Source organism: Trichoderma asperellum, chromosome 2 (assembly GCF_020647865.1).
Source record: "Trichoderma asperellum chromosome 2, complete sequence".
NCBI classification, from domain to species: domain Eukaryota; kingdom Fungi; phylum Ascomycota; class Sordariomycetes; order Hypocreales; family Hypocreaceae; genus Trichoderma; species Trichoderma asperellum.
Window position 1 is genome coordinate 54761 of NC_089416.1, and position 26577 is coordinate 81337.

General features: G+C 45.6%; 7 protein-coding genes across 8 annotated transcripts; 3 read left to right on the forward strand and 4 right to left on the reverse strand.

Moving 5' to 3' along the window:
* Window positions 1–197: 197 nt before the first annotated feature.
* Window positions 198–2740, reverse strand: TrAFT101_002322 (uncharacterized protein). Its single transcript, XM_024902185.2, has 6 exons — window positions 2479–2740; window positions 2249–2431; window positions 1829–2188; window positions 1229–1769; window positions 844–1169; window positions 198–788 (listed from the first exon to the last, which is right to left on the reverse strand). Exons 1-6 carry the CDS (start codon window positions 2665–2667, stop codon window positions 267–269), a joined length of 2121 nt encoding a protein of 706 aa, XP_024754826.2. The 5' UTR covers window positions 2668–2740; the 3' UTR covers window positions 198–266.
* Window positions 2741–3548: 808 nt separating this feature from the next.
* TrAFT101_002323 (uncharacterized protein) lies at window positions 3549–4510 on the forward strand (the record flags this gene model as incomplete). The annotated part of the gene is made up of 1 exon (XM_024902896.2): window positions 3549–4510. The coding sequence occupies one exon, from the start codon at window positions 3549–3551 to the stop codon at window positions 4446–4448; it is 900 nt and encodes a 299-aa protein (XP_024754825.2). The 3' UTR covers window positions 4449–4510.
* Window positions 4511–6304: 1794 nt separating this feature from the next.
* On the reverse strand, window positions 6305–8128 carry TrAFT101_002324 (uncharacterized protein; the record flags this gene model as incomplete). Its single annotated transcript, XM_024906352.2, has 5 exons — window positions 6305–6874; window positions 6929–7483; window positions 7541–7599; window positions 7668–7753; window positions 7824–8128. 5 exons carry the CDS (start codon window positions 8126–8128, stop codon window positions 6305–6307), a joined length of 1575 nt encoding a protein of 524 aa, XP_024754824.1.
* Window positions 8129–8225: 97 nt separating this feature from the next.
* On the reverse strand, window positions 8226–11543 carry TrAFT101_002325 (uncharacterized protein). Of its 2 annotated transcripts, XM_066126569.1 has the most exons (7): window positions 11390–11543; window positions 11203–11309; window positions 10835–11146; window positions 10334–10771; window positions 9973–10250; window positions 9342–9884; window positions 8226–9292 (listed from the first exon to the last, which is right to left on the reverse strand). In XM_066126569.1, the coding sequence occupies exons 1-7, from the start codon at window positions 11441–11443 to the stop codon at window positions 9123–9125; spliced, it is 1902 nt and encodes a 633-aa protein (XP_065982672.1). In that variant the 5' UTR covers window positions 11444–11543; the 3' UTR covers window positions 8226–9122. The 2 variants fall into 2 exon arrangements, with proteins under 2 accessions (XP_065982672.1, XP_024754823.2); XM_024910410.2 differs by having other exon boundaries at window positions 11203–11543.
* A 4444-nt stretch (window positions 11544–15987) lies between these two features.
* On the forward strand, window positions 15988–17009 carry TrAFT101_002326 (uncharacterized protein). The gene is made up of 5 exons (XM_024904688.2): window positions 15988–16060; window positions 16118–16282; window positions 16358–16639; window positions 16734–16790; window positions 16862–17009. Exons 2-4 carry the CDS (start codon window positions 16127–16129, stop codon window positions 16749–16751), a joined length of 456 nt encoding a protein of 151 aa, XP_024754820.1. The 5' UTR covers window positions 15988–16060; window positions 16118–16126; the 3' UTR covers window positions 16752–16790; window positions 16862–17009.
* Window positions 17010–20163: 3154 nt separating this feature from the next.
* On the forward strand, window positions 20164–22806 carry TrAFT101_002327 (uncharacterized protein). Its single transcript, XM_024901504.2, has 2 exons — window positions 20164–20431; window positions 20485–22806. Exons 1-2 carry the CDS (start codon window positions 20263–20265, stop codon window positions 22758–22760), a joined length of 2445 nt encoding a protein of 814 aa, XP_024754819.1. The 5' UTR covers window positions 20164–20262; the 3' UTR covers window positions 22761–22806.
* A 153-nt stretch (window positions 22807–22959) lies between these two features.
* TrAFT101_002328 (uncharacterized protein) lies at window positions 22960–24679 on the reverse strand. Its single transcript, XM_066126570.1, has 2 exons — window positions 24477–24679; window positions 22960–24382 (listed from the first exon to the last, which is right to left on the reverse strand). Exons 1-2 carry the CDS (start codon window positions 24605–24607, stop codon window positions 23092–23094), a joined length of 1422 nt encoding a protein of 473 aa, XP_065982673.1. The 5' UTR covers window positions 24608–24679; the 3' UTR covers window positions 22960–23091.
* Window positions 24680–26577: the final 1898 nt, after the last annotated feature.

A 26577-nucleotide genomic window follows, 5' to 3' on the forward strand; every position in this document is an offset into this window, starting at 1 on the left:
AAGGACTGTAGGAACCGCCGGACCAAGACCATCGCTCGCTTACCCAGTCTAGTACTGAGTGGGCAGATACCAAATATGTACTAAAATATAAATGAAACTGTACTAGAGTTAAATTACTCTATACTCGTAAGCCAAAAGGAGAACGAAAAATCTCGTTTCGCAGAAAAAAGCAGAGGAACTAGATAGGCGGTAGTATACATACTTCCGTAAGTTTTAATATAATATAAACCTATTGTAAGTCATATAACTTTTTACTATTTAAACAACTAAAATTCTAAACTTTCCATATCAGTCATCTGATCTTTGTTAGTAGGAGCGGTTAGTGGTTTGCAAAGAGCATCGTAAACGTGCTTTCCAAACTTAGTAAACGCCTCCGCTAGGCCACCTGCTTGGATCAAGTTCTTCTCTATGCCACTTAGCTTGAATGGAAACCTCTCTCCGCCACAATATACAACTTCCTTATTCATATCCACTACAACCTCTTCACCGGATTGTGCCAGTTGGAAGAACTTTTCGTTTTGGATGATGATTCCAGGAAGTCCTAGATTCGGTTGATTGCGCGCGTAAATGAATGCAAACGATTGCGCAATGACACACTGGACGCCTGTACCTTGAAGAGCAGTGACCGCCTGCTCTCTTGAGGAGCCGCAGCCAAAACCTCTTCCAGCAACCACGATATTTTGGCCAGATTGAACTTGCTCGCGGAACTCTGGCATGAAGAATTCCATGCAGTGCGTGCCTAGCTGCTTCATATCTTTGCCCGTAGCCAGGAATTTGGAAGGAATGATCTACTTCAGTCAGCAAGTGCGATTACTCCGTTCCTGTGATAGAGCGTAGGCTTACAGCATCGGTATCGACGAAATCTCCCAGACGCAGCACACGACCTTTGATAGCCTCGGTCTTCACACTCTGGAGTCCAGAATGCGGGAGGCTCACAGCTTCTTGGACTACCTGCGTTTCTTCCTTATTGCTGCTTTGAGAATATGGCTCTGAATACTGTAGCTGACTTTGCGTTTGCCCATCAGGGGCAATCTCGAAGGGAATATAACCTAAATAACCCCTTAACTTTTCCATATCGATATCTTCTAGGAAGCTATGTGGGTCAATTATCTTCATAGAAAAGGAAGACGCAGCCACTGTAGCCGCTGACGCCAGATTTGCAATGGATCCTAACTCGGCATTAATCTTCGTCACAATACCACTTCAAGAGACTCCAAGAGCATATTACCTGGACCCATTCGGTTTTTGAAGTTCCTGTTCTGACTTGACAGCCATACTTCTCCTGAAGCCGCCTGGTCCATGCCCTGACCCACGCACATACTACATCCGGGGACACCGACCTTGAACCCGGCATCTCTGTAGGCATCCAATAAACCCAGCTCGGCCAGTTTGTGTCTAATTGGCCTCGATCCCGGCACAACGACTCGTCTACCTTTAGGTACGGGAACTAATCCGCGACGTAGGCCGACCTGTAGCACCATGGCGCCTATAATCAAATCTTCTTCCGCTGTAGTGCAGGCTCCAATGAAGGTTCCGTCGAGTTCGAGGCCGACTGTCTCGTGAACTGGAACAACATTGTCTGGTGAGGGATATAGAGCAACGGATGATTTCACATCGCTGAGATCGATTTCAAAAGTCTCAGCATACTGGGCATCCTCATCAGCTTTGAAAAACACTGCGCCTTCGCGATATTTCCTCGTCGGTCGCCGGCTTATAAAGTCCAAAGTTTGCTGATCCGGTTCAAAAAGACCGCTTACTGCGCCGAACTCCTATGTCATGATCAGCGCACTCTTTCCACCGTGCGACAAGATAGAGGGTTTTTCTATACCGTGCACATATTCGCAATCGCGAATCTGGCGTCGCATGATAGGTGTACCAAACCAGGACCTGTGAACTCCACAACGCGATTCGCTGCAATAGTGTTGCGCTTAAACTTGCCCAAGATATGCAAGATCGTGTCTTTACCCCCGATGCATTGCGGAGGCTTACCAACTATCTTGATCTGGACAGTCTCAGGGACTGTGAGCCACGTCTGTCCAGTGATAAGTGGAATGCACACATCTGCGCCGCCCATGCCAATCGCGAGAGCAGATGCAGCGCCTGCAGAACAAGTATGACTATCGGCACCAATACAGAGCATACCTGGCATCACTCTCGATCGGAAAAACTCTGTGTGCATTATTGTATACTATTGATCAATTAGTCAGACTTAAGAACATAGTGTGATAACGCATCTGAGGAGGCATACATTGAATCCTTGAAAGTTCTCCATCTTGAATTCATCCCGCGCCCGCTCGCTGTTTTTCATCAACGCCCGAACGGCAGTATGATCATATAGCTCTGGCTCAACCCGATGGTCACCTGCAAGCCAGAAACGGTCGCTGCGGAAGATACCTGGCCGGCCTACAGCATCATATTGCCGCGCCATGCCCTAAATGTCGTCAGTTTCAATTGTGGGGAGCGATATACAAAACTAACCATCCAAGACAGTTCGCTCGCCAACACCCAGTCAATATCGACTTGCATCACATCACCTGGTTGCACCCATCCTTTGCGACTAACATCGTGCATCGCTAATATTTTTTCAGTTACTGTCATTCCCCTCCGACCAGAGGGGCGATATGATAGTGGCATTGGTGCATCCTGAGCTCGTTCGGCGCATTTCATCGCCTCGATGTAGGCCGAGAGGAGAAAAATAACTTGTTTCTCTTCCAACTCAGGCAGTTGCAAGCTGTACTCGTCTGCCAGTCCATATCCACCGAATTCGGGGGAGATGGTTGCCTGCCGAGCAGCTTCGGCAAGCGCAGTTGCCAGACGCGGCTCGTTCACATCATCCAGCGCATTCCCCAAAATGCGTAGAAATTGGATGAGGTTTCGTGTTCCCGTTTCACCTACTGGCTCCCGTATTTCTATAATGAGGTTTCTTTTTTCCGTTACCAGATGTGCTGCTTTCGTCCATAATTGAGTGTCGGTCCTGCCATTGACCGTCACTACCTTCATTGCTGGTGACTCCGTAGCCATCTTATTGACGTAGTGACTTTCTGCTAAGAAGAAAATGATATGGTTACGATTTGCACATGGTTTGGCATACTCATTTGTACTATGCAACGAATATTTATCATATCTACACAAGGCGTTAGGTACTTCGCGAATTAGCTCTTGTTGCCGAACCGGCGCCGACCATTCCGATGAAAGCTGAAGCTTCAGAGCTAATACCACTAATGAACATCTTGGCCGAGTTCGCCGACTTTTAGGTCGTTAACAATATCGACAACTCGTGATATTCCTAAAGGAAATTTGCCGAGTCGGTACCGATTGAAATCAATCGACTGGGTAGCAGAGCGAGATACTTCTTAACGTAATGTAACTGAAGGGTTATACATATATATGCATATATACCCATTTGTCCTGGCTAAGGTTTGAGCACCTTCAATAGTCCAGCCACCCATTCGTACATTGAAATCATTCAGCTTAGCATGGAATTCAACAAACATATCGCCCTTGCGGCCTGTGAAGCGCCACTCCGAACATCCACGAAGTTGAGAAAGATGCTTGCCGATGAGTCCAAGGTCCCACTCGCATGCCCTGGAGTATACGACGGCCTCAGCACCCGAATCGCATTGTCTTGCGAGTTTCCTGTGCTCTACCTCACTGGTGCAGGTATATCTGCCAGTCGCACCGGCATGGCAGACCTCGGTCTTACGACAATGACTGAAATGGCCCAAACGGCTGCCCTGATGTGCAATCTAAACCCCGATGTGCCAGTGATTGTTGACGCAGATACCGGCTATGGAGGAACGCTAAATGTGTCGCGCACTGTCAAAGAATATATTCGGGCGGGCGTTGCTGCTTTCCACCTTGAAGATCAGGTGGTGAATAAGAAATGCGGCCATCTTGAGGGAAAGGAAGTCGTTGCATTGGATGAATATATCAGTCGCATTCGTGCAGCTGTGAAGACCCGTGAGCAGCTGGGATCCGATATCGTCGTCATCGCTAGGACGGATGCCCTGGCTGTGACTGGCTTCGATGATGCCCTCACCAGGTTGAAAGCAGCAGTGGCAGCTGGTGCTGATGTAGCTTTCATGGAAGCAATCAAGTCTAAGGATGAAGCAAGAAAGCTATGCGAAATTTTCAATCCGATGGGTGTTCCAGTTATGTATGGTATGGTTCAAGGTTCGCAGGCGGCGCGCATTAGCGTTAGCGAAGCCAAGCAAATGGGGCTTAGTATCATCGTATACGCGGGCATGTGTCTGGCGCCAACAATGCGGGCGGTAAAGCAGGCTCTGATGGCATTCAAGGAGAATGGGGACTGTGAGTTTTATGATGATGGGAAGTCGTCACCTAAGGAGTTTTTTAAGACCTTTGGTTTAGAGGACTTGCAGAGATTTGACACCCAAGTCAAGAGGGAAACTGCAAAAGTTCTCAAGGATAGCGCCGAGTCAGTATAGCTCGCCAGAACAGAATAATGTTGTGTGTGGAACGGGGACATATGCGTGTAATTGATTTCTTTAGGAAACAGCGATACATGACGTATCTAAAGATTTATTTCTAGCAGGCCAATGTTGCGTAATGTCGTATAGCCGTGACATAGTGCATTAAGTATAATATCCTCTAGGCTGATAACCCTTGGCGACCATGGCTTCCATACTGCATCACTAAGTGTTTCTTGGATAAATCAAAGAGTATTGATGCCGAAGCAAATGGCGCCCTCGGGGGCTTAAAGGCTGCTCTAGACACTCTTAGTCCCTCCAGAGGCCCTATCGTAGTCTACCTAGACAACCTAGCTGCTGCAGGTTGCCTCCAAGGCACACATTCAGACTCCTCGCAGGATGTCTTCCTCGAACTCCAAGCTCTTACCGAAACGCGCGGAGCGATAGAGATCCGCTAGGTCCCCGGCCACACGAATATACCAGGCAAGGAGGAGGCAGACGCCCTAGCCGAAGAGGGATGCTCCATGCTCCCTTCCCGAACCCGATGATGCCCTTCCAACGCTAGCTCACCTACGCCGGACTACGAAACGGTTCCAAGGGACGCATTCAAGTCCTGGTGGGAAAACGCTGCGCCCGACTACTACAAGGCACTTAACCTTGACTGTTTTACCAGCTGCCCAAAAGAGCTCTTGCTCCCTCGGCCAAAGCTTCACCACCTGCTCGCGGCGAGAACTTACCATAGAGGCTTTGCCGATTATCACGGGCGCTTCAACCACGATAACGCGCGATTGATCTGCTCGTGCGGCCGACGAAAAGAGCCACATCACCTCTTCTACTGTCGGAACGTACTATCACGGCATCGGATAAGGCTGGCACCCTCACCGACTGCGATAATTCACCGAGCAATAGGCAGAGACTTCGACCTGTTCATCAAGATAGCGGAGGCAAGCACGTTCTTTAAGCGCATTTGCCTCCGCTATTGAGCACGAAGCACTTGCCTCGTTCTAATCTTTTCACCTGTCTTTTATTTGTATTATCACCCTCCTTAACTTTCTCTTTTTTCTTTTATCAAGTGCAGTCAGCATAACAGCGCTCGAACGCCCCAAGCCGGTCGCTCCTGTTTTTAGCCTTTCAGATTGCGGCTCATAAGAAAATCTTCTCTTGAGGACATATAAAACTGTAGCAACAGCTACCACGCCTGCCCATCCGCTGACGGATATCAAGCTTGACTTGGAGCGCCTTCGAGCCATTGAAATGGTGGATGGTGATTTGTTTATGGAATAGAGATCTAGAGGTTCTCGCGTAGCTATAAGCATGCGTCAGTGATAACTAAGGTCAGGCACACTTTCGCGGCCTTACCATCTACCCGGAACCTGATTCTATCTTGTAATTTAACTATTAGCTTAATACAAATAGTATATTGCCTGTAGACGAAAAACGCAAGAACTATCTCGAACGTTATAATTTCATGGGCCTGCGGGCTCATGAGTTAATACCCTCACAGCATCACGACCTCATGATATAATAGCGAGACAATATAGAGATCTGATGCAATTGTATTTTAACGAGATAACTGCCTTGCTCTAACCTATCTGTAATAGACTTATAAAATTGTACTGTTATAGTAGCTCTTGCCCCGCAACAAGGTATAAAGCTACCTGGTGAATACACAATAACAACTTAGCGCCTTAATATTAATATTTACTGCCTATCAGCCTTATTAATATTCTTCTACTGCTACTTTTCCCCGGCATTTACTCTTTGCTATAGGCTTTAATACACTCCTCTGATTCCTTCCTCTAGGACCCTAATAATTCTCGAGAATTCGGATATATATATGACCTTTCCCTTAACTAAGCCTAAAAGTCTCTGAATTAGGCTTCGTATCGGAAATTCATATTCTCTCTGTCTGTGAGATCCATAAATCCTGTTTGAGCAGCTTCGGTCTCTACAACATGGCGAATGGCGTCTCTCTTTCTGTTGAGTCTCAAGAGGTACCATCGAAAGGCACCGAACAAGAGAAAGACAAGAGACATCATAGATATAACAATCTTAAATGTTGTAGGATAATGGATCTTCTTTTCTGGTCCAAATACCAGAAGCGGAGCCACGCCGTTCGAAACACAGTAGGTCGCCCAGACGAGTCCGGCTGTAACAGCCTTCTTGGTATAGCCAGCCGTATTAGCAGCCATAAGAGTTAGCACCATTACTAGTGCGTTTGCGAAAACTGTAAGAATAAAGAATCCCCAGAGGGGTACGGCACGATTCTCCCAATTAGACTTCCATATCATAATACAGCCAGCAATAACAGGGAGACAAGTCAGCATGCCAAGCAAAGTGCGAGTGTTCTTAATAAACGTTGCTATCAAGCCGCTTCCTAGTACCCAAATGAAGAGCGTCACGCCGGCAGCGCCAAGGAGAAGGGTTGACCTGAACGAAGTGTACTGGAAAGAATTTAGCGACTTTACATTCTAGTTTCACATAAACAAGCTACTTACACCAAACGATTGAACAATAATGGAGCCGAAACCGGTGGCGGCACCATTGGTAAGACTAGCAGTAAAGACAATAGTGATATAGAAGTATGTTTTAGGGTCTGTAAAGACCTCTCGAACCTGCTCGGGCTTTACTGTCTTATTTTCGATGCCGATCTGGTCAGCCCGTAGTCTCTCTACCGCGACAATCTTCTGCCTTTCCGACAAGAAGATGGCGTTTACGGGGCTATCGGGTAAGAGAAACCAAAGAGCGATAGCCCAAAGAGAGGTTATAGAACCGATAATAATAAATTGATATTTCCAAGGACGTAAACTCCCGGAGATATGGCCGATAGCGTAAAGGAGCAAGTTTCCGACAAGCACGGCTATACCAGAGGCAGAGTACCAGACAGCATACCTTAGTGGCACTTCACTTCGCTTATACCACATAACTGTAATAAGAGAGAAAGCTGGGGAGATACTAGCTTCGGTGAAGCCAAGGAAAAATCGCTGGACGTAGAGTCCCTGGTAAGACCGAACGGCTGCGGTGCAGATTGTGACTCCGCCCCACAAGAACATCTAAAGGCCAAGGATGTCAGCATCTTCGTCCGATTTTGTATTTATATAGTAACATACAGTGACGGAGACATATTTCCCAATGGGGAACCTCTGGCATAGATATACACCAGGAAATACTATAGTTACGCAAGTTGGTTATTTGTGTTTAATAAGTTTCGTACGGTTTTGATTGTGGGAAACTTACACCCGGCCAAAAAACCCCAGAAGAAAATGAGAGAAGCATATGAGTAGCGCTTGAGATCAATTGCAGATTCGCCGTGGAGAGTTTCACTGTTATACGTTACGCTGAGTTAGTGAAATTGTTATATGTGGAAGTTGTGAAGAATGGGGATGTTATAACATTTGAAATAGATCCAGATCTTCAATAATACCAAAAATGGCAGCACCGGTCAAACATGACTTGTCCATGTATTGTAAAGCAAATGTGACAAACATGAGTGGAATGAGAAAGAAGTCGATAAGGCGCAGTGTCTTGCGTTCCTCCCGAAGCGTAAACTCTGTAACCAACTTGGTGTTTACCAACTGGAGAGCTATGTCCCGAGATCCAGTAAATTTGACCGGTTCCTCGGGACCATGTCCACATGTTCCATCAATCACTATCGTTGCCTGCTCTCCTTGCTTTTCTGGACTGTTGTGGTCGGCCATGACTACCAATGTGAAGATAGCGACTGTACACAAGGACAAATTGTAATATATGAGTAGAAGCAGAGTCGGGTAACGATTTCAACTCTCAGATATTGAACACGATTGAACAAAGAGGATGGAATTGGTATTTTTTTAAGTAATCTGATGACCTTAACCCTCTTTTCTGTTCCCCCTTGCCTGTTGACCAGGATATGGTGGTCCAAGTCCAACCAATCGTACTATACACTAAGCTCGGCGCCACTCGGCCAACATGCATATCTCCACACCATTTTGATCAGTCAATATCCACTGCAATGCGGGGGAACACAGGTTCCCCAGAATCCAAATTCCGAGGAATCACGGCTTTAACAATTTCCGATTTCGGTACCAGCGAGACGAGCTCAGACAAAGTGTAATCGGTAGCTAAATTCCAATTTTAAGCATGACAAGCCCGTAATCAGCGGTGCCGAGTCGGCAAAGCGGATGATGATTAGATGTTTTCCAGCCGCTCAATGGGAGAGAACTGGGATACATGTTTGTATTGAACTTCAAAGCAATCATGTCATCATCCTATCATGGGTTGATTCGACTAAGAGAATGTCCCTTTGTAGTGAATATCCTCACCGTGGATCATGCTTGAACCAGCACCAAGCGATGCCCAGTCGCACCCTTAGTGTCGTGGATTCTATGACACTCATGGAATGTGAATATCAAAAACCCGAGGTTGTTCGAGAGCCTAGGTAAGTTCCACAGACTACTTTCAGCTCAGACCCGTTTAGGACTTTTGTTCCTCTAGCCCTTCAAGTCCCTCAAGGCATATGCCACATCCCACACGCGACATCGGTATCGGGATGCTACAAGAGCTCAGTCGCATAGAACATAAGACTGATAGCTCATTGACATGCGTTTAATAGATTGTGATGCCGAATTCCCAAGGTTAGCCGCCTGATTCCCCTACCTCCCCTTCCAAAGCGATGATTGAGTCTAGGTATTTGCAAATGGAGCCGTAAGATTGTCAATGATAATTCAGGGGAACATTGAATCGGCTAGCTTCGTAAATTGAGGGTACCATATTTGGGCATTCCAGGACTGCATTTTCTTGATTGAACTCGATCGAGCCCCCGAAATCTTGACCGATATTCATAGGGAAGCTGAAAAAGGAAAGGTCTTCGCATGCAAACAAATCTCGTCCCAAACTTAGCAGAGCTTGACGAAATTAAAACATTGAACGTACCTTCTGTTGAAGAGACTTCCTGTAACTCTTTGGCAGAATGAGCACAAGAATCATTTTCCCCTTGTAATTGCTCTTTCCACCACAAGAAGCAATCAAATACTATGCTCATTGACGAACGCGATTGAACGCCCAACTTCAGTCCATCAACGTCGCCTTCTATACGCGAAATCAATCGTTGACAACCCCACAGCTGCATGAGTACCATAGCAGCGCGAGAACTAATGCCAATATGTCGTAGGGTTGGGTCGCGAAAGGCCGCAATAGCTGTAAAGTACGCCTTTCGGCCTCGATCAACGTCAACATGGTCAGCCAAGTGGCTTCGTGAGATCTTGAGAATGATGCATGCGGCGAGGATCATCGTCATAGAAGCGTAGTCTGTGCGGGACGCGCTGCACTTGTAAATCGACGTGGTGCTATTGATAACTAGCGCGGCTAAGTTATAAAGGTTAACGAAGCTAGGATGATCGATAGCTTGATTGCCGAGTATAGTGAGAAATAGAAAGGCATTGACATGCAACCGACAATATTGTAAATGAAGCAACCCTGAGATACGTTAGCTAATAGCGTGGGGATTCCTGGGGTCATCCATGTTGTCAAATAAAGTTAGCAGGAGGTCACTAGTTACACCTACTACGTTCGCGAAAGCTGCGTCCAATGCCAAAGTTCTCCAGCTCCAAGTCGTATGTTTTGATCAAGTCGCGTAGAGGGTCAGTTTCTGGCGGCCTTGAGAGGTAAAATGGATCAGATCCTAAGGAAGCCTGCCGCACTAGGGCTGTCATAGCCCGACCTTGAAGATCTGCCAAGTCGTGATAGAATTGGAGCTCTACTGACAGTCGACAGCTTCCCTTTCTGCCAGCTTTGGCAAAATCTGTTCCTACAGAGGGCGGCAAGCCAAGAGATTCACTGGTCCTAGTTTCCGCATACCAGTGAGTATTTTGACAGCTTCTGACACTCAATGTCTTAATGCAGGCGTAAATGAATGAGTGGCTTACGCTTGACATATAATACAGGTAAATGACCATAAACGGGCGCGCAAGGATAATTGCTTTGGATTCAAAACTGTTCCACCTAATGCGGACTCTTGACCCGCATCTGGGCAATGCAAGCCAAGCTTCACAGCTAGATGGAGAGCGGCACCGGAAGCAACGTATGCAATGTTTTCTCTCATAAGTTTAAGCGGCGGAGCCCAAGAACAGAGGATAAGGATGCCTTGCAGTGTGTGGATAGGCGCTAACGATGAAGCCAGGAACTCGAACCCCATTTTCTTAACAACAGGCCCTAGAACCTCGATCATGACTGGATCTTGTGAATAGAGGCGGGCTCCCGTGGTGACAATGACCCAAAATAGAAATGAAGATTGGTCGTAGCATTGATTCGGAGCCGTCTGGGGGTCTATAATCGGTATGTTGGGATGATAATGGGAGAAATATCTAAGACACGAGAATGTCAGTATTCGTTGTAATTAGAAACCATGCAATTTTAATTCGCCTCACAGCTTGAAACACTCATCTATGCACGTTGCGTCATACTCGCGACCGTCTACACTGCGTGGCAGTGTAGATGTCTGCATTGATGGGATTGTTTGGGAACCAAGGGTGTTGGGCATTGCCAGCAAGTCGTTCGTGAACTCTTGGCCATCAGTAGGTGTCAGGGAGGACTGTCGTTGTTTCACGCTTAGATCAACCTCCTGGGGCTGTAGTACGTTGTACATTGATGCGGATGACTGATTCGGTGACAAATTAAGCACCTCGCGCTGCATAAGATGCTCTTTCAAGATGTCCAGCTCACGCTGTAACGACGCCTTCCTAAGGAAGCTTCAGTCGAAATTCTCAACCATACGGGTATCTATTGCATGACTTACGTCTTTCGGTTCCGCTTGGTTGGTGGCAGTTTAACACATTGAAGGCTCATTCTCTGACATCGTAAACATTTGCTATTCTGTCCGAACTGCGTGAGTACGCATCGAATCTACCACGGCGTTAGTCATGCATGAACAACCAACGTCAATTGATGGCAGGTGGTTTCCTGCTCGGTGAGTCTCTCTGAACTTTTTGCTCCCGACATCCTTGGCATGCCTGTGTCCGTGCGCTACCAGATACCATTGGTAATAATCAGGTCGTCGTAAGTTTTGTGAAGATGAAGTGCGATTCGAGGCTTGGTGGATATGGACATATGGTGTGAAGTTGTGCGTGGATCATTCGAAATCGACTTCTGCACAGAGCTGAAACTGTATTCCTACTGGGTTGTAGCCGCTATTTAACCACAGCCATGCCTGGTGAGCAGCGGGGTGTGGCTAGAAGCCGACACGTCTGGTACGAGATGCCCCACTTCGCCATAAGTTAAATCAAGACTAGCTACCCTCAAAGCTCTACTTTATAGAATCTGGTCTCCAGAATCTGGTCTCCATAGGTAAACTATCTTTATCATACAAAACGGGTATGATCAAGATAATCCTATGCTTTAAAAAAGCTACTCTACCGTGCCTATATATAACTTTCAATGTTAGTAAGTAATAAGAGTTATAAGTATTAGAAGTTATAATACTCTTACCTCCATCAGATCAAAGAATTGAACTTAGACATGTGTGCGTGTGGCAAGGAACAAGAGACAGTCGCACACTTTCTCTTTAGATGCGGCAAATGGACAAGTTACCGGCAAAATATGCTTCGATGCATGGACACAAGAAGAGGAAATTTGTCATTATACTTGGGAGGTAAGTCAGCGAAATGGAAGCCAAACATGGCTGCGGTACATGCTACTGTGCGCTTTGTGATGGCCACCGGTGGTCGTCTCGACAACTAACCCCCCCACCTTCTCATTCACTCGACACCAAAATCCACCTCATGTCTTTTGAGCTGGCGCCGCTTCAGCTGCCGTAGATAGGATGCTGAACACTTGGAGGAAGGGCCCCAAGCTAGCCGGTAATTTAGAATACATAATCACATGAGCAACCGTCCCAAGGACACTTCGTAGAATGCTGAATGGTCAAGCCATTACTCCCAAACGTCCCTGAAAAGGACCTCCGGGAGGGCTACACCCCACTAACCTACCTACTAGGACCTAGGGGATACAAAGGCTTTTAGAAACTAGTGGAGGACAACAGCCCATACGGCACATCCCCCCAAACCTAAATTGAGAACCTCCCTATTTTCCCTTTGTCTAATTGAAGTGTAGCGAACGCAGGCTCTGAACATGCGGCTCCTACCATCCTTTTTGCCTAGATGAGGCCATTTATGTAAGTAGCTATATAGTGGACGTTAATAATAAAACAAACAAACAAACAAACAAAACATGAGCAACCGTAGTATGATAAGAGAAGGGCAGCTAGAGCAGGAAACGGATGGCATTGGTACAAGGGGCTATGGGTTCGCCAACGACCGAAAGTGCTCCTGATAGAGTTTCCCCCTGTTTACGACAATGCCAGCAGCGGCGACGAAGGAAAGGCCGCAGACCTACCGGAACCAGACACTCCGACTGCTGAGAAGGTCGCTCGCTGTACGTCGAGCCGTGTCCGATCTGAGTTTGCCTCTCGTTATGATTAACCTTTGGGATACTAAGGCTGATTATGATATATGTTATTAGCTACTATTCCCGCTGTTGAGTCGTACCCTTCGACATTATTCAAGCGCCCCAATCAGCATATCATCGAGTGGACCTGGAAGAAGTTCATTCTGGAGTCTCTGGCTAATTGTTCGTTCAACGGTTAACCCGATCCTTCCGCAACTGGCTACGGTCTGAAAGATATTTGGAGTACTTTAGAAGTGCAACGCAAGGGTGTGTTTTAGCGTGGAGGATTGTTGTCACTCTCCGAAATACTTGTCTAAAATTTGCTAGGCCTAAAGCTTGCTCGATCTCGTTCAAATCTACGTACACAACTCTCCAATGCACTTATCTAGACATCCTATAATCTACGACACAACAATTAATATAATGTAGTGTGATCTAGTGTTCTCGGATACTAATATAGAGTAGATATGGCCTAAGTAGTTATCTTCGTATAGCATAACGCAACTAGGACGCGCTTATTAAGGAACAATATATTTTATGTTGTATGACGACACGTAATAAAAATAATAACTAAATTGCGGTAAATTCCGAACTGTAGTATGGTGCCCCAGCCCCCGAGTTCGACGCTAACGAGAGCTACTGGCACACTCTAGATGCAAGCCACAGGTTCTCCAGTGCTGGCGGCTACTGAATGCGAATGCAAGCTGCACAACCTAGGCCTAGCTACTACTACGCAAGCTATAGAATTAACCCAACCCTGATATCCTCCAGCTCGTACGTATCTTGGAATCCGTAAACTGATGTGTAGACGAATTTCGCCGCCCAGCATGAGGTCTATCAGAACTAGCTAGACATACCCATCCAACTCGCGAGATATGGAGACATGGTTTTCTTATTTATATGAGAATTTATGCTCTTCTCCTATTCTTTCTTCCTGCTTACTTCCAGGCCAGGTCAGGGACGTAGCGGCAGTAAACTGACGCACGGTGGACTATGCTTCCAATTTTGTCATGAGTAAGACGAAAAAGCCGTCTAAATTTGTCAGATATATCCCTATAGGATGGGTTTCAATTTTTAAGTCTGTGGAAAGCCTATATCTTCTAAAATCGGATGCTATCGCCCAGTATGCCGTGGAGGAGAAGCGCGCTATTATTTGACAGTGGATTGGTTTCCCTGACCACAGACTTTTTGAGCCCTTGACGACGTTAATTCTCCGGGGGTACAGCATATGCCATTTTTGGCGAAGAGACGGAGAAGTCTGCGTTCCAGCGCCTCATCGCCTTTTTTGTGGTGTTAGAAAGCAGCTCCAAGGTCACCAGCGCATCGCTTCGGAGAAACTTGGCTTGGCGGACATCTCCGACGCCGCTAGTCTATGCTTGGGATTTGTGCAGATCACCGATCAGGAACTTATGGCCTAACACAGCCGTACAACAGAGCGGTATTCATGAGTCGTCCAGCATTGAAATCTTAATTATGCTTGTAGCGAGAGGGCTCCCACTGAAATTAGGGACAGTAACACCTCCAGGTAGCTGATAAACACTAGGATTAAACCACACATATTGGGTGCTATGAGACGGTATTAACCTGCACGTGTATAATAATTTATCGAATTGATACTGAGACGACAAATACATACTATATTTAAACTAATTGTCTACAATCCTAAGTACCGGGATTAAAATGACTATCATATTTACATACCTGTGAATTCTTCCAAAGAAAGATGCCCCACCAGAATATTCTCGCTACCCATAGATACAATTAGCAATATGTATACAGAAGATGCGAGAACGATGAAAAGTCGGCGAAGACTAGCAAGTCCCACACGATAATAGAAAGTACAAATTATAAGAGAATAAAAATACGAGGCTGCCAGGGTGGTTGCATGAATCGTAATTTAGACAAGCGTTTGACGCAGGGGGATTTATAATTATAGATTTGCCACCATACCCGTTCACTTCCCATTCACGCTCGTGGTTATACCTATCAGACAGCTAGGATAGAGTTGCATACTAACAACTGGTTCTAGTAGGTGGCATGAGCTATAGAATATACCCTGGCTAGATTTAAACTCACTACCTTGTGCAATAAAGGTATACAAAACTTGCAAAACACTTTCAGGGGCTGATTAAGTATCAAAAATTTCTGGCATATTCCTAATAGTATTTTTGGCCCCATAGAATAGTGGCTTAGCGGTTGGCTGTCCTCGCATGCCTTCCGGGGTTGGGTGGGTACTATTGCGAGACAATTAGTTGAAATCCGGCTGGGGAACCGTAGGATCTAGGACGGGTCCTCGGCTGCTGCCCGAGGCTGACACGAACCTGGTATGTTACCCTGTATGGTAACAAAGAACCTAGTCTCATAGTCAAAACCCGAAATCCAAGACCTTTTCCTGTTACACTAAGTAACACAGCCCGGTGTTACCGGAAAATTGGCACCGCTCGCGGCAAAGGCTTACGCCAATACAGAAATCTAACTGTGAACAACTAGATAACTTCAAATTATAAAGTGCATTTCTCCCCTGGATAGAGGTATAATACCATAGTTTTTCTTCCTAGGAGTTATACTTTACGCAACGGTTCTTCCGTTTAAGTGGAATATATTTAAGAGTAGCTATAGCTCAAGCTTGTTATCCAGGTAATATGTAAGCACTAGATAGAATACCGGCAAATATGTCTGAAACTGAAACAGAGAATTATGGAGATGGATGAAGTCTTCTAAGTTGCAGGTAGATATTGAATACGTAAAATATAAGCAGTAGATTATTTACAGTAACACACGGGATAGTTAAGTGCCAACGGGCTTTATACTATGCCTAATGTTGTCCTTATTAACCCCCAATAGCATAAATGTCTCTTCACTGAAATAGAGCATTATGGGGCTGAATGCAATAGAGAATACATGAAGTATGTTGTGTTGTATTCTTACAATGGATAGTAGAATGTAAGCAGTAGACTGTTCTTAGTTAGTCTGGCATTAGATACTGCAAAAGCTTGGGCATTTCCTGTGTTGTCCTTGGAACTTTTGTACTATTATCAACATTTTGCAAATCGCAGTTCCTGAATTTATAATGATTCTTCCAACTATAAATAATTTACTATTTCCCTATCATGTTATTTCTCTACTTAACAAGCAACAACAATCCTCTCCAATATATTTAACTACCTTCTATCAAGGACAGAAAACTTGCAAACCGTTATTCAATTCGTTTCGTAAGTGTCTATTGTATTAAATATAATCAGTGCAAGCTATGTTCTAATTCATCAAAGACAGCCAAAATGCAGTTCTCAAATCTCATTGCTATTATCTTTGCCACTGGCGTTGTTGGCCTGCCATCACTTGACGCAACTGGCAGCCAGCTTTCTAAGCGTACCTGTTGGGAACTTAAGGGCGAGAAACTCAAAATATGCCAAGAGGCGTGTGAGTTAGCTTGCGTAAGTAATATAAAACTGCTCATGTGCCGCCATTAAATAATATGCTTGGCTTTTACGTGGCTTACAAAACCATAGGATGCTGTTACCGGCGCACTTGCAAAATCACTTTGCAAGAAAGCTTGTGATGTCGGACCGCTAAAGGTCCGTAGCATCGACACGGCTACTACCGGTCGTTTGACAGTCGAGGACATTGATACTGCAACGCCTGGCGACCTGGTGAAAGTGGCGAATGTTATCTCTCCGGAGGTCATGACTGCTCAGGATAGCATCGGCACCGACGCCTGTATTGCCGCTTGTGAAGTTTTGTGTAATTCTACGGTTCTTGCACTTGCACAAAAGAAATGCCTTGAACACTGTGTAAGTAATTCCATCTTATTAGCGACTTGTACCACTCGGCACCGGTATTGTTAGCGATGATTCAACTAGAAATTTATTTAACCTATTGCAACAGAAGCCAAAGTGTCATTAAATCATTACAACCCAACTCTTAGAGTCGCCGCTATGCAAGGTATAACAGCCCAACAACTCTAATATTTGCATATACCTAAATACTATAGATTGAAAGGCTAATAATAACAGGGTTACCATTGTATATATAGTCCACTTCCAGAGGACACAACTGAGATTGTGGGCTACTTGGAATGGCTTACTATATACAATCGTTTATTGTTTTCGTCGTAGATAGCTTAGTTAGTTAAACATTATATAACAAACAATACAATTCGTTTCTCATATTATAGTTATAAGCCACGTAACTAAGATAAGCTTATTAAACTTTCAACGCATGTCTGAAAAGAACTTCAACCTCGGCCTTATTGTTGAAGAGCTTTATAACAATAGCCCTGGATTTGCTAGTGGGGCAATGCTTTAATAATAGCCAATCGCCCGAGACATTATTAATCATTTTCTATGCATGGATAATTTGCTAAATATTTTCTGCGCTCTAAACACTTGTCCGTTGGCATTATTCTAAAAGAAGGATCAAACCTGCAATGATATTCAACCCGAGTAACCAGATGCTAGCGTATGCTCTAACCCTCTGTACCAGGTTTGAAAACAGGATTCAACCCACCAATATCAAATTGTCGAAGCATATACCTCAATATAAGCAAAGCCTTCTAAGCTTCTATTTTTCCAAGACGATCATAGCTGAGCGCTTTTGGCACTGAGTCCGATTGAATCCTAGTGATTAACCAACCCCGCCTATTTAACTTCTTTTTTACATTATTACATTGCAGGCAAGAAAATCACGCATGCCACTATCTGCTTCAGTTAGTGTCAGTTATGTAAACACTCGGTCTATGTTGCATTTGCATTCGTCTCCATTGAATAAAAAAGAAACCACTCCTGGCCATTGAAGCATCTTGGATCATTCTTCGAGCTTGTCTTCTCTCCAGTCATTCTAAGCTAACCATCGGTGTGGCAATGGCCTAGGATTGGTACGCTTCAATAATCGCTTCAAAATTCGCCTCCGATTACTTTCTAGCTATTTGAAGTCCACACTCGTCAGTAGCGATGAGGGAGTATCCCTTTGAAGCAGCTAAGGCATATCGCAGGTATCCATTTGCGATTCTAGCCAATTAGACGACACGAAATTGGCGGTACTTTTACTTACGCTTTAATTTGCATAAAACACAAGTACCGCTTAACTTACATAGTACATGCATATATCATTCAAGCAAAGAAAAAACAGCAACCTTAAGCTATAATATAAAGGGAAATATACTTTATTTATATAGAATGTTTTTTTACATATATATAGCTATAGACATTATAGTATATAAATTTTTTCTTATATGCTTTATTGCTTTTTGTGGTATTACTACTATAAATCCTTTTTTTAGTTTATAGGGTAGTTTATAGGGCAAGTAAGTCGCGGTCGCGCACCAAGAGCCAATGTGGGGCAGATACATGCAATGTGCCTTAGCTGCTTCAAAGGGATAGCAGAATAGAGAACGGTACCACAGCTGTGTGGCAAGTGAAAAGCTTGGAATACTTACATCATCAATTAATAATCCTACTGATCAAACATAGTCCTCAGCCTAGCGGCGTAACCCAAGGCATGGCGAAGACCAGCGGTCAGCTGCAAAAAGCGTCTACTATTACCCATTTCGACAATTTTCAAGATAGGAAGGTATTTCCGATAAATTTCAGCGCTAAAATTACAAGGGTAAGTTTGTGTTGAAGCATGTGCTAGTTCTAATTGGCTTCAAATGAACCCCAATATCCCACATAGCTGGGTAAACGGCTATTTTTCGGCATTAAATCCAAACCAGCCGCTCCAATCATCAGTAGATTGGAAAGGTCCCGGCCTACTCGCGAGTTGAATTGGATATTTTCGCGTCTGGGACGAAGGAGTTTAGCCAAAGGACCCGATGAGGTGACTTCAAAGATCAAGAACAGCGAATAACAGGCTCGCATAATAGCTGATGCGTCTGGTAGCTACTTGAACCAAGGACTTCTGCTTCCAGAGACACACCTACTCAGATTTGCAGAGGGGAGCTTGGAAGAATGGAATGAGAGAACTTGAACATCTAGAACATGTACCTGGAGTGACCGATACTTGTAGTAAAGAGCCCCAAGCGCAAGCTCTATCTGCCATATAATTTCTTCATGAGAGATTAGGAAGCCTTTGGCTACCCTTCGCTCAGATAGCCACATGCCACAATACGAATTTGTGTAGCTGAGATTTTATGTTTCCACCAATATAAATAACAGTCGATAAACTATGATATACCCTATTCTTACTGAGGGTATGCTCTACAGCGATTTGGGTTGATGGATGTGAAGACAGTGATAGGGGTGGCGGTTACCGAAGATGCATACAAAATGGATTAGAGAAGAGATTAAGAAAACATATACACTCACTGAATTTCACTATAATCTTACCGCTCTAAATAATGTCACACTTTCATGTCTATCTAGTTATACAGTAATCCCGTTTATACCAATATCCAAACCCTACTCCTTACAATTTCTCGCCTAGGTCTACATTACAATTCCTAGCCATATCCTTTATGTTGTTCAAATTAGAACTGAGGTAACACCAGCAAGACGCAAAATTGCCATGATTCCTAGCTGGAAAGGTTATACCGGTATATGGAGTGGGTCTGGTACAGTTTCTCGGTATCCTGAGCTGGGAAAACTGGCAATACGTGGGGATTGATTAAGATCTGAACAGCACTTCTTTACGTCAACCTGTCTAGATAAAGAAGCAAAATGTTGAGGAAGATATTACTCAATCTGTATTTACTCTTCTAGGAGTTGAATTCTAGCTGATTATTTAATAATTAGTATAGCCACAGTCTACCTCTTATTGTGTTAAGTGTTTATCCGAAATGCTCGCTCTGTTGTAGGCAGGGTCAATGTCAATCGCACGACGCACCGAGTCAATAGTGGAGTTCCGCGGGCTGATTGGCTATAACGGGCCGACTGGATCTTTACAATTCCTAAAACTACTATTCTTTGCCATTTTCTCGACTCCACAGCAGAAACTAGTTTTCTTTGGTATCTTGGGAGTTCCAGTAACGTGATGGAGCACCTCGCCAACCAAGAGTGTCAAAAGGCAGAGTGGGTTTCGGGGGTGGAAATGAGAAGATTATTTGTGTGTACTCACCTCCACTTACGCCGAGGTTCTCGATAAGTTCACACTGTCGTTACTCACTACTCAGGCAACTGGACAGTAGATGCCTCTCGGAGTTTTCCCGAGTTCTAATGCATGATTTACTGCGGGTCTAAACACTGGGGTGCGGGGCCCCGCGTCTGTTACTGTGAAAGAGGAAAGTCTCCTGGGTTGCTAAGATATAGATTGGGTTAACGGGGCTTGGGGCAGCACTTGCCTCCCGGTCAACATTATCGATGAGAAATTCTCAAACTATCTCATGACTTAACGATGGATTATAAGTAGGGGCATCTGGCATCGACATGAGACTAGCTTTTCAGAGCAGCTCTAAACTTCGCGGACAGCTCAATAACAAACAATGCCCAGCACTTTTGATCTACTTGTGTCAAGTCTGTTGACTGCTGCTGTGGTCAATTGCCAGCAATATGACCCGCCTCCTCGAACCTCGGATGCTTTCACTTACGTCCAGCCACGTAACACGACTATTCTTGGGCCTTACGGACACTCCCCTCCTGTTCTTCCATCACGTAAGTGTCTGACCAGTGTCTGAACTACGCACAACTTTCTAATCATATAATAGCCAATGCTACTGGACTTGGTGGCTGGGATGAAGCTTTCGCCGAAGCTCGACGCTTTGTCGCTCAGTTGACTCTTGAAGAAAAGGCTGATATGGTCACTGGGCAGCCCGGCCCTTGTGTTGGGAATATTGTGGCCATCCCACGACTCGGCTTCAAAGGTCTCTGTTTACAAGACGGCCCTTTGGCCATCCGTGTTGCCGACTATGCAAGCGTTTTCTCCGCTGGCGTGACAGCTGCGTCAACCTGGGACAGAAACATTTTGTATGAGCGCGGTTTCGCAATGGGACAAGAGTTCAAAGCTAAAGGGGCCCATGTCGCTCTCGCGCCTGTTGCTGGTCCCCTTGGGCGTTCAGCCTACGGGGGTAGAAACTGGGAGGGCTTCGCAGCAGACCCGTATCTAACTGGCGTCGCGATGGAGCGAACGATCCAAGGTCTGCAAGATGCAGGCGTTCAGGCTACTGCGAAGCATTACATTGGCAATGAGCAAGAGACCCAGCGTAACCCAAGCTATAACTATAGTGGTCCGGTCCTCGAAATAGACCAAGAAGCTATTTCCTCTAATATTGATGACCGAACTATGCATGAGCTTTATCATTGGCCATTTGCTAACGCTGTTCGCGCCAGGGTTGCTTCCGTCATGTGCTCCTACCAGCGCCTTAACGGCTCCTACGCCTGTCAGAACTCTAAGTCTCTCAATGGTCTCCTCAAAGATGAGCTTGGTTTCCAGGGATATGTTATGTCAGACTGGGGCGGCACTCATTCCGGCGTCGCGTCTATCGAGAGTGGTCTTGATATGGATATGCCGGGGGGGATTGGCCCATATGGCCTTTACCGCCAGGAAGGGTCCTTTTTCGGAGGAAACCTCACTTCTGCTGTTAACAATAAAACTGTTGATGAAACTCGCGTGGATGATATGATAGTGCGAATCATGACTCCTTATTACTGGCTCCACCAAGACAAAGTTTATCCATCGGTCGACCCTTCAACCGTCCAGCTGAATACCTTTTCGCCAAGGTCTACATGGCTTCGCGAGTTTAACATTACCGGAGAGGCTAGTCGTGATGTTCGTGGCAATCATGGCGAGCTAATCCGCAAACAGGCTGCAGAGGCTACTGTTCTACTCAAAAACAAAGGCAATGCGCTGCCTTTGAAGGCGCCGAAGTCAATCGCCGTGTTTGGTAACGATGCTGGAGAAGACACTATGGGTGCCTACAACGGAGACAATTTCGAGTTTGGAACACTTGCTGCAGGTGGTGGCTCAGGAACTGGACGCTTCACGTACTTGATATCACCTCTGGCAGCCCTCAGTTCTCGTGCTAGACAGGATAATGCCCTGGTCCAGTTTTGGCTGAACAACACACTTATCGTCGATTCAAATGTCACCGATCTTTGGATCCCCACCCCTCCTGAAGTTTGTCTGGTCTTCCTCAAATCATGGGCAACGGAGGGTTCAGACCGTGAACATCTTTCGGTGGACTATAATGGAGAGGATGTTGTAAATTCGGTCGCTAAAGCCTGCAATAATACTGTTGTTATCACTCATTCTTCTGGCATTAACGAATTGCCCTTCGCTAACCACCCCAATGTCACTGCCATCCTTGCGGCACATTACCCTGGGGAAGAATCTGGCAACTCAATTGTTGATATTCTTTACGGTAATGTTAATCCATCGGGGAAGCTACCATACACGATTGCCAAAAGTGGCCGCGATTATAATGCCTTACCAACAACTAAAGTAACCACCGCAGGTTCGTACGACTGGCAGTCATGGTTCAATGAGAAACTTGAAATCGACTACCGCTACTTCGATGCTCAAAATATATCAGTCCTTTATGAGTTTGGTTACGGCCTCTCTTACTCAACCTTCAGTCTCTCCGACATCAAAGTCGAAGCTCTGGTCAAGTCTGTTTCATCGGCACCTGAAGATCTACCAATTCAGCCAGGGGGGAATCCTGCTCTTTGGGAAAGCATCTACAATGTGTCTGTATTGGTGACCAATACAGGTAATATGGAAGGTGCGACAGTCCCACAGCTTTATGTGACATTCCCAGACAGTGTCCTCGGGACCCCACCCAAGCAGCTTCGAGGCTTTGACAAGGTTTTTCTAGCTCCCGGAAAATCGACCAATGTGAACTTTGAGCTGATGCGGAGAGACCTCAGTTATTGGAGTGTGGTATCCCAGAAGTGGTTGATTCCCGAGGGCGAGTTTGTTATTTCTGTAGGATTCAGTTCCAGAGACTTAAAGAAGGTTATTAGCATTAAACCTTTAACAGATTAATAAAGCATATATAGTGGGTTTTGCAGGTTATTAAGTAACACGCGGGAATAGCTAGTATATAAATATATATTTATATTCTAAATAAATTATTATATTATAAATTTATTTATATATATATTTTTATAATGTAAATAAATTTAATATAGAATATTGGATTTTATATATATCAAGCTTAATAATAAATTTATAAATCATTGCTCTATTAATAGTATCTAGGCCCGATAACTCGATCAAGTATTATATCGACTCCCCCTTTGCTATTAATATTAACAAGCTCGACCTTAACCAAGCCCATAACACCTTGACTAAATACAACCTCTTGCCTGGTCGATTACGCAAAAGATCCGCAGTTAAGCGGATATGCATAACCCGTGAAATCGTCCGTGTTGCTTGAATTCGATGGGAACTCAACAGTAAATCCGAAAGCTGACGGCCCCATTCCATTCCCTACGACGTTGCGGACCGGATAGTACAGGCCCTCCGTCAGAGCGACATCCTGGCAAATAAACTGGCCTAAGTTGGGCTGGTCTTTGGTCGTGAGGAACGGTGTTGCGCTGGCCGGAGCCGTGCCATCCAGGCAGTTGAGGGCATTGCCGTGGCCGAAGAACAAATCGCTTTCGTCGTCGGCTGACGTGCAGAAAGTGTAGGAACCGGTCTCGGGCGCGCGGAAGAGACCCTCGTAAACCAGAGTAAAGTTATTGGCGTCCACCGTCACGCCGCCGTTAGTGCTGCGGGTCCACCCGACGTAGTATGCCTGGGTAGGATCAGCGTAGGGGTAGATCACAGGGAAGACGCTTGGGCGATCGTTTTCCGGGTAGAAGGTCAAATTGGTGAGGGAGGAATCCAGGGGCTTAAGACCCTCGGTGATATAGTAGGAAGGAGGGAGAATGCCGGTACCCCAGATGTAAGCGAACTCGCCGGCCACGTTCTCATAGTAGTCAATGTTGAAGCCGGCCGGGCCGCAGACGGGATTGGCCACGCACGGGCCGCCAGGGACGAGGGTAACGGTGGCAGTAGCAGTGCTAGTTGTTGTAGTGGGCGTCGTGACTGTCTTCGTGACCGTCGTAGGGGTGGTCACATATACCGTGCTTGTCAGCACCGACGTGGTGCTGGACAGGGATGTCAATGAGACAGCAACGCTCACTGTCATATCCACAGTCGAAGTCGAGGTTGCGGCGGGGAGCGTGATGGATTGCGTAGTGGCCACAGCCGTGATGCAGGCGCAGGCCGAAGAGTAGTCCTCGCGGCTGGGACAGTTGGAGGCAATCGGGAACAGGGCTGAAGTCGACGAGGAGAGGGATGATGTAGAAGATGAGGAGAGGGATGATGTCGACGTCGAGGAGAGGGGTGATGTGCTGGACTGCCTGGGCCGGCAGCCGCGCCCTTTTTCGTTTCTTCGCCTCATAGGCGAGGTTGTAGAGGGACCGTCAGTCACTACGGTTGTCGTCGTAGTCTCCACGACGGTAGGGGAGTAGACGGTCTCCGTCTGCGTCTGAGACGCCTGCGATGGCACCGTCACGGTCTGCAAAACGGTGGACACGTCGGTGGTGGGCGAGACGATGATATCAGTATATGAGACTGAAGCAGTATCGGTGGTAAAGACGACGTCACCGGTTGGTGTTCTTGGATGGGAAATATATGTTAGTAACTAGGCATCTCCCTGAACCACAACTTCCTGCTTCTGAAGATAGGCATGCCAACCCCAACAGGACTTACATAGTTGTCACCACTGGCGATCCAAACATTGACACGCAGGCTGAAAACTGAGCTAGCGGGTTGTTGTCAACAATGCCGGCGACCTGTTGCAGGCACGCGTTGGCCGTGCAGGCAAGAGCGTGGGCAGCCATGGTTGCTTTCGATAAGTAGAATTTCAAACGAGTGTAGCGGGTAAGAAAAATCCCATACAAAACCAAAAAAGAAGGGCGTGTTGATGAGAAACGAGGGAGCAAAGACAGAAGCGCAGGAGAGAAGTCATATATATATCAACTCCAATGTTGACACTATATCTGGCGTTTATGGCAAGTCTAGACCCGCTCAGCTGCGGGAAGAGAGCAAGCTAAGCCCGCTTGAAAAGCAGAGGGAATGAATTTCACCAGGGTTCGCTGCAGTGGCAAATAACGTTCGAGCTTCAGATACTCCACCATAAATAGGTTCTAGACTCCCGTTTTTATTGATTTTTATGTGGAGTCAGATTGACAACCTCCGAATCCTTTAGAAAGGAAATGGCAGTACACTCAGCGAATAAAAAGCCAATTAGATCCACGATGCAATTTATATCATGCTACATAATTAAGGAAGTCGCGTGTTGTTGACTGTAAAATAAATCCCAGCTATATAACCATCTCGCAACCCTTACAATACTGAAATCTTATGGTCTGAATCGTTTAGGCCAGAAAAGTGGAACCTACTGATTTTCATGGACCTCCAGCTGAATAAATCCATAAATCCGCTAAACCCCTGACTATTGAATGAGGCGCCGCGCTACTTTGACCTCAGCTGGGCTTGGCAGATAGTCTAGTACGTTGCAGAAATTAGAATCTACAAGGGGGCATGGCAAAATTATTAAATATAGCAAAAGATACCTAGTAAGCTAACGGCAAGTCACTGCCGTAGCGTATAGAAGTGTAACAATCCGTTATATCGTTAAGCCAAACAGGGTAAAATATTAGGCCAATAATCCCGATTGTAGCAGTTACTGTAACGGAACCAGCTGCTTATAAAGGATTCAATTGTTCCAAGGGACCAGGTTGTAACACTTTTGGCGTATTTTCTTTGCAACTCCTGCTTGTATATGCCTTATACCTCAACTTTATTAACTAACTGCCTAAGTACTGCACGGACAGCATAAGCGAGAATTCCAGCGCCTTAGAACCTTAAAAATATATCCCATATAACAGCGCATATCTCCTGGAAATGTTTGTTGTTTTGCATAAAAAAATCATGAATTCTTCAAATACCCAATCCTTGATAGGGATATTCCTCTACAAGACTTGAGCTTGCTAGCAGGGGAATGCAAATTCAGCGCTGATGCCGCTGATACGATTGAATATCGGCTGCGACATGTCTACACTTGGATAGAAAAGTATGAGTTGTACAATAATGACGACCCGGTCCGACCCACCAAGGACGAGATAATGGTTGTCAAAGTAAGCATGTCTATTTACAACTGGAGAGAGACTCGCAGTTGGTCATCCGGCTTTGAGAGTGTCTCCTACAGAACTCTTCTCAGAATTTATGCCATTTGTGGTCAACAACGAATTGAGATCACACTTCGGCGCTTTAACGCGGGAGGGCAGGTCCCCATCACCATTAAGATCGTGAGGATGGTGACTACACCGTAACGTATACTTCCCCTGGATTCTGCCGTGAGTGTAAACCGGATGATATCAGCCCACACGATGGTTTCTGGAAAGATCACGCAAAGGAGAGCGATAACTAGTCTAGAGCCAACACTTGGCCGTCTACGGCCTCTCATCATCACTTTTGACAGGACCAAGGCATGGGTGTGAATCTTTGAAAAATATTTGCGTCAAAGAGTTTTCTAGACAAGTCAGACCGCCATTTGCGACTTTAGGCCATGTTTGGGGTACAAGGCCATTTTTACACCTAACCACCGATATCTTACCGGCTTTTCTCCAAGTCGGATGTCTCCAAAATAAATTGCCCCTCATTATAAGTAACTCTATAGTTGTTTGTAAAAACTTAGGAATTGATTACATCTTGGTGGACAGCTTTTGCATTCTTTGAGATGTTGGGTTTGACAATATCCAGATTATTGACAAGATGGACTTCATCTATCTCGAGAGCGTCTTAACAA

Coding starts and splice junctions, on each gene's coding strand:
- TrAFT101_002322 (XM_024902185.2), bottom strand. CDS start 2,667: ATGAAATGCGCCGAACGAGCTCAGGATGCACCAATGCCACTATCATAT. Junction 1,770..1,828: donor CGATTGCGAATATGTGCACG/GTATAGAAAAAC, acceptor ATCATGACATAG/GAGTTCGGCGCAGTAAGCGG. Junction 789..843: donor ATTTCGTCGATACCGATGCT/GTAAGCCTACGC, acceptor TGACTGAAGTAG/ATCATTCCTTCCAAATTCCT.
- TrAFT101_002325 (XM_066126569.1), bottom strand. CDS start 11,443: ATGGTATCTGGTAGCGCACGGACACAGGCATGCCAAGGATGTCGGGAG. Junction 9,885..9,972: donor ACGCAGCTTTCGCGAACGTA/GTAGGTGTAACT, acceptor AACGTATCTCAG/GGTTGCTTCATTTACAATAT. Junction 9,293..9,341: donor GGAAGTCTCTTCAACAGAAG/GTACGTTCAATG, acceptor GTTTGGGACGAG/ATTTGTTTGCATGCGAAGAC.
- TrAFT101_002326 (XM_024904688.2), top strand. CDS start 16,127: ATGCAGTTCTCAAATCTCATTGCTATTATCTTTGCCACTGGCGTTGTT. Junction 16,283..16,357: donor AGGCGTGTGAGTTAGCTTGC/GTAAGTAATATA, acceptor ACAAAACCATAG/GATGCTGTTACCGGCGCACT.
- TrAFT101_002327 (XM_024901504.2), top strand. CDS start 20,263: ATGCCCAGCACTTTTGATCTACTTGTGTCAAGTCTGTTGACTGCTGCT. Junction 20,432..20,484: donor CCCTCCTGTTCTTCCATCAC/GTAAGTGTCTGA, acceptor ATCATATAATAG/CCAATGCTACTGGACTTGGT.
- TrAFT101_002328 (XM_066126570.1), bottom strand. CDS start 24,607: ATGGCTGCCCACGCTCTTGCCTGCACGGCCAACGCGTGCCTGCAACAG. Junction 24,383..24,476: donor TCGCCAGTGGTGACAACTAT/GTAAGTCCTGTT, acceptor TTCCCATCCAAG/AACACCAACCGGTGACGTCG.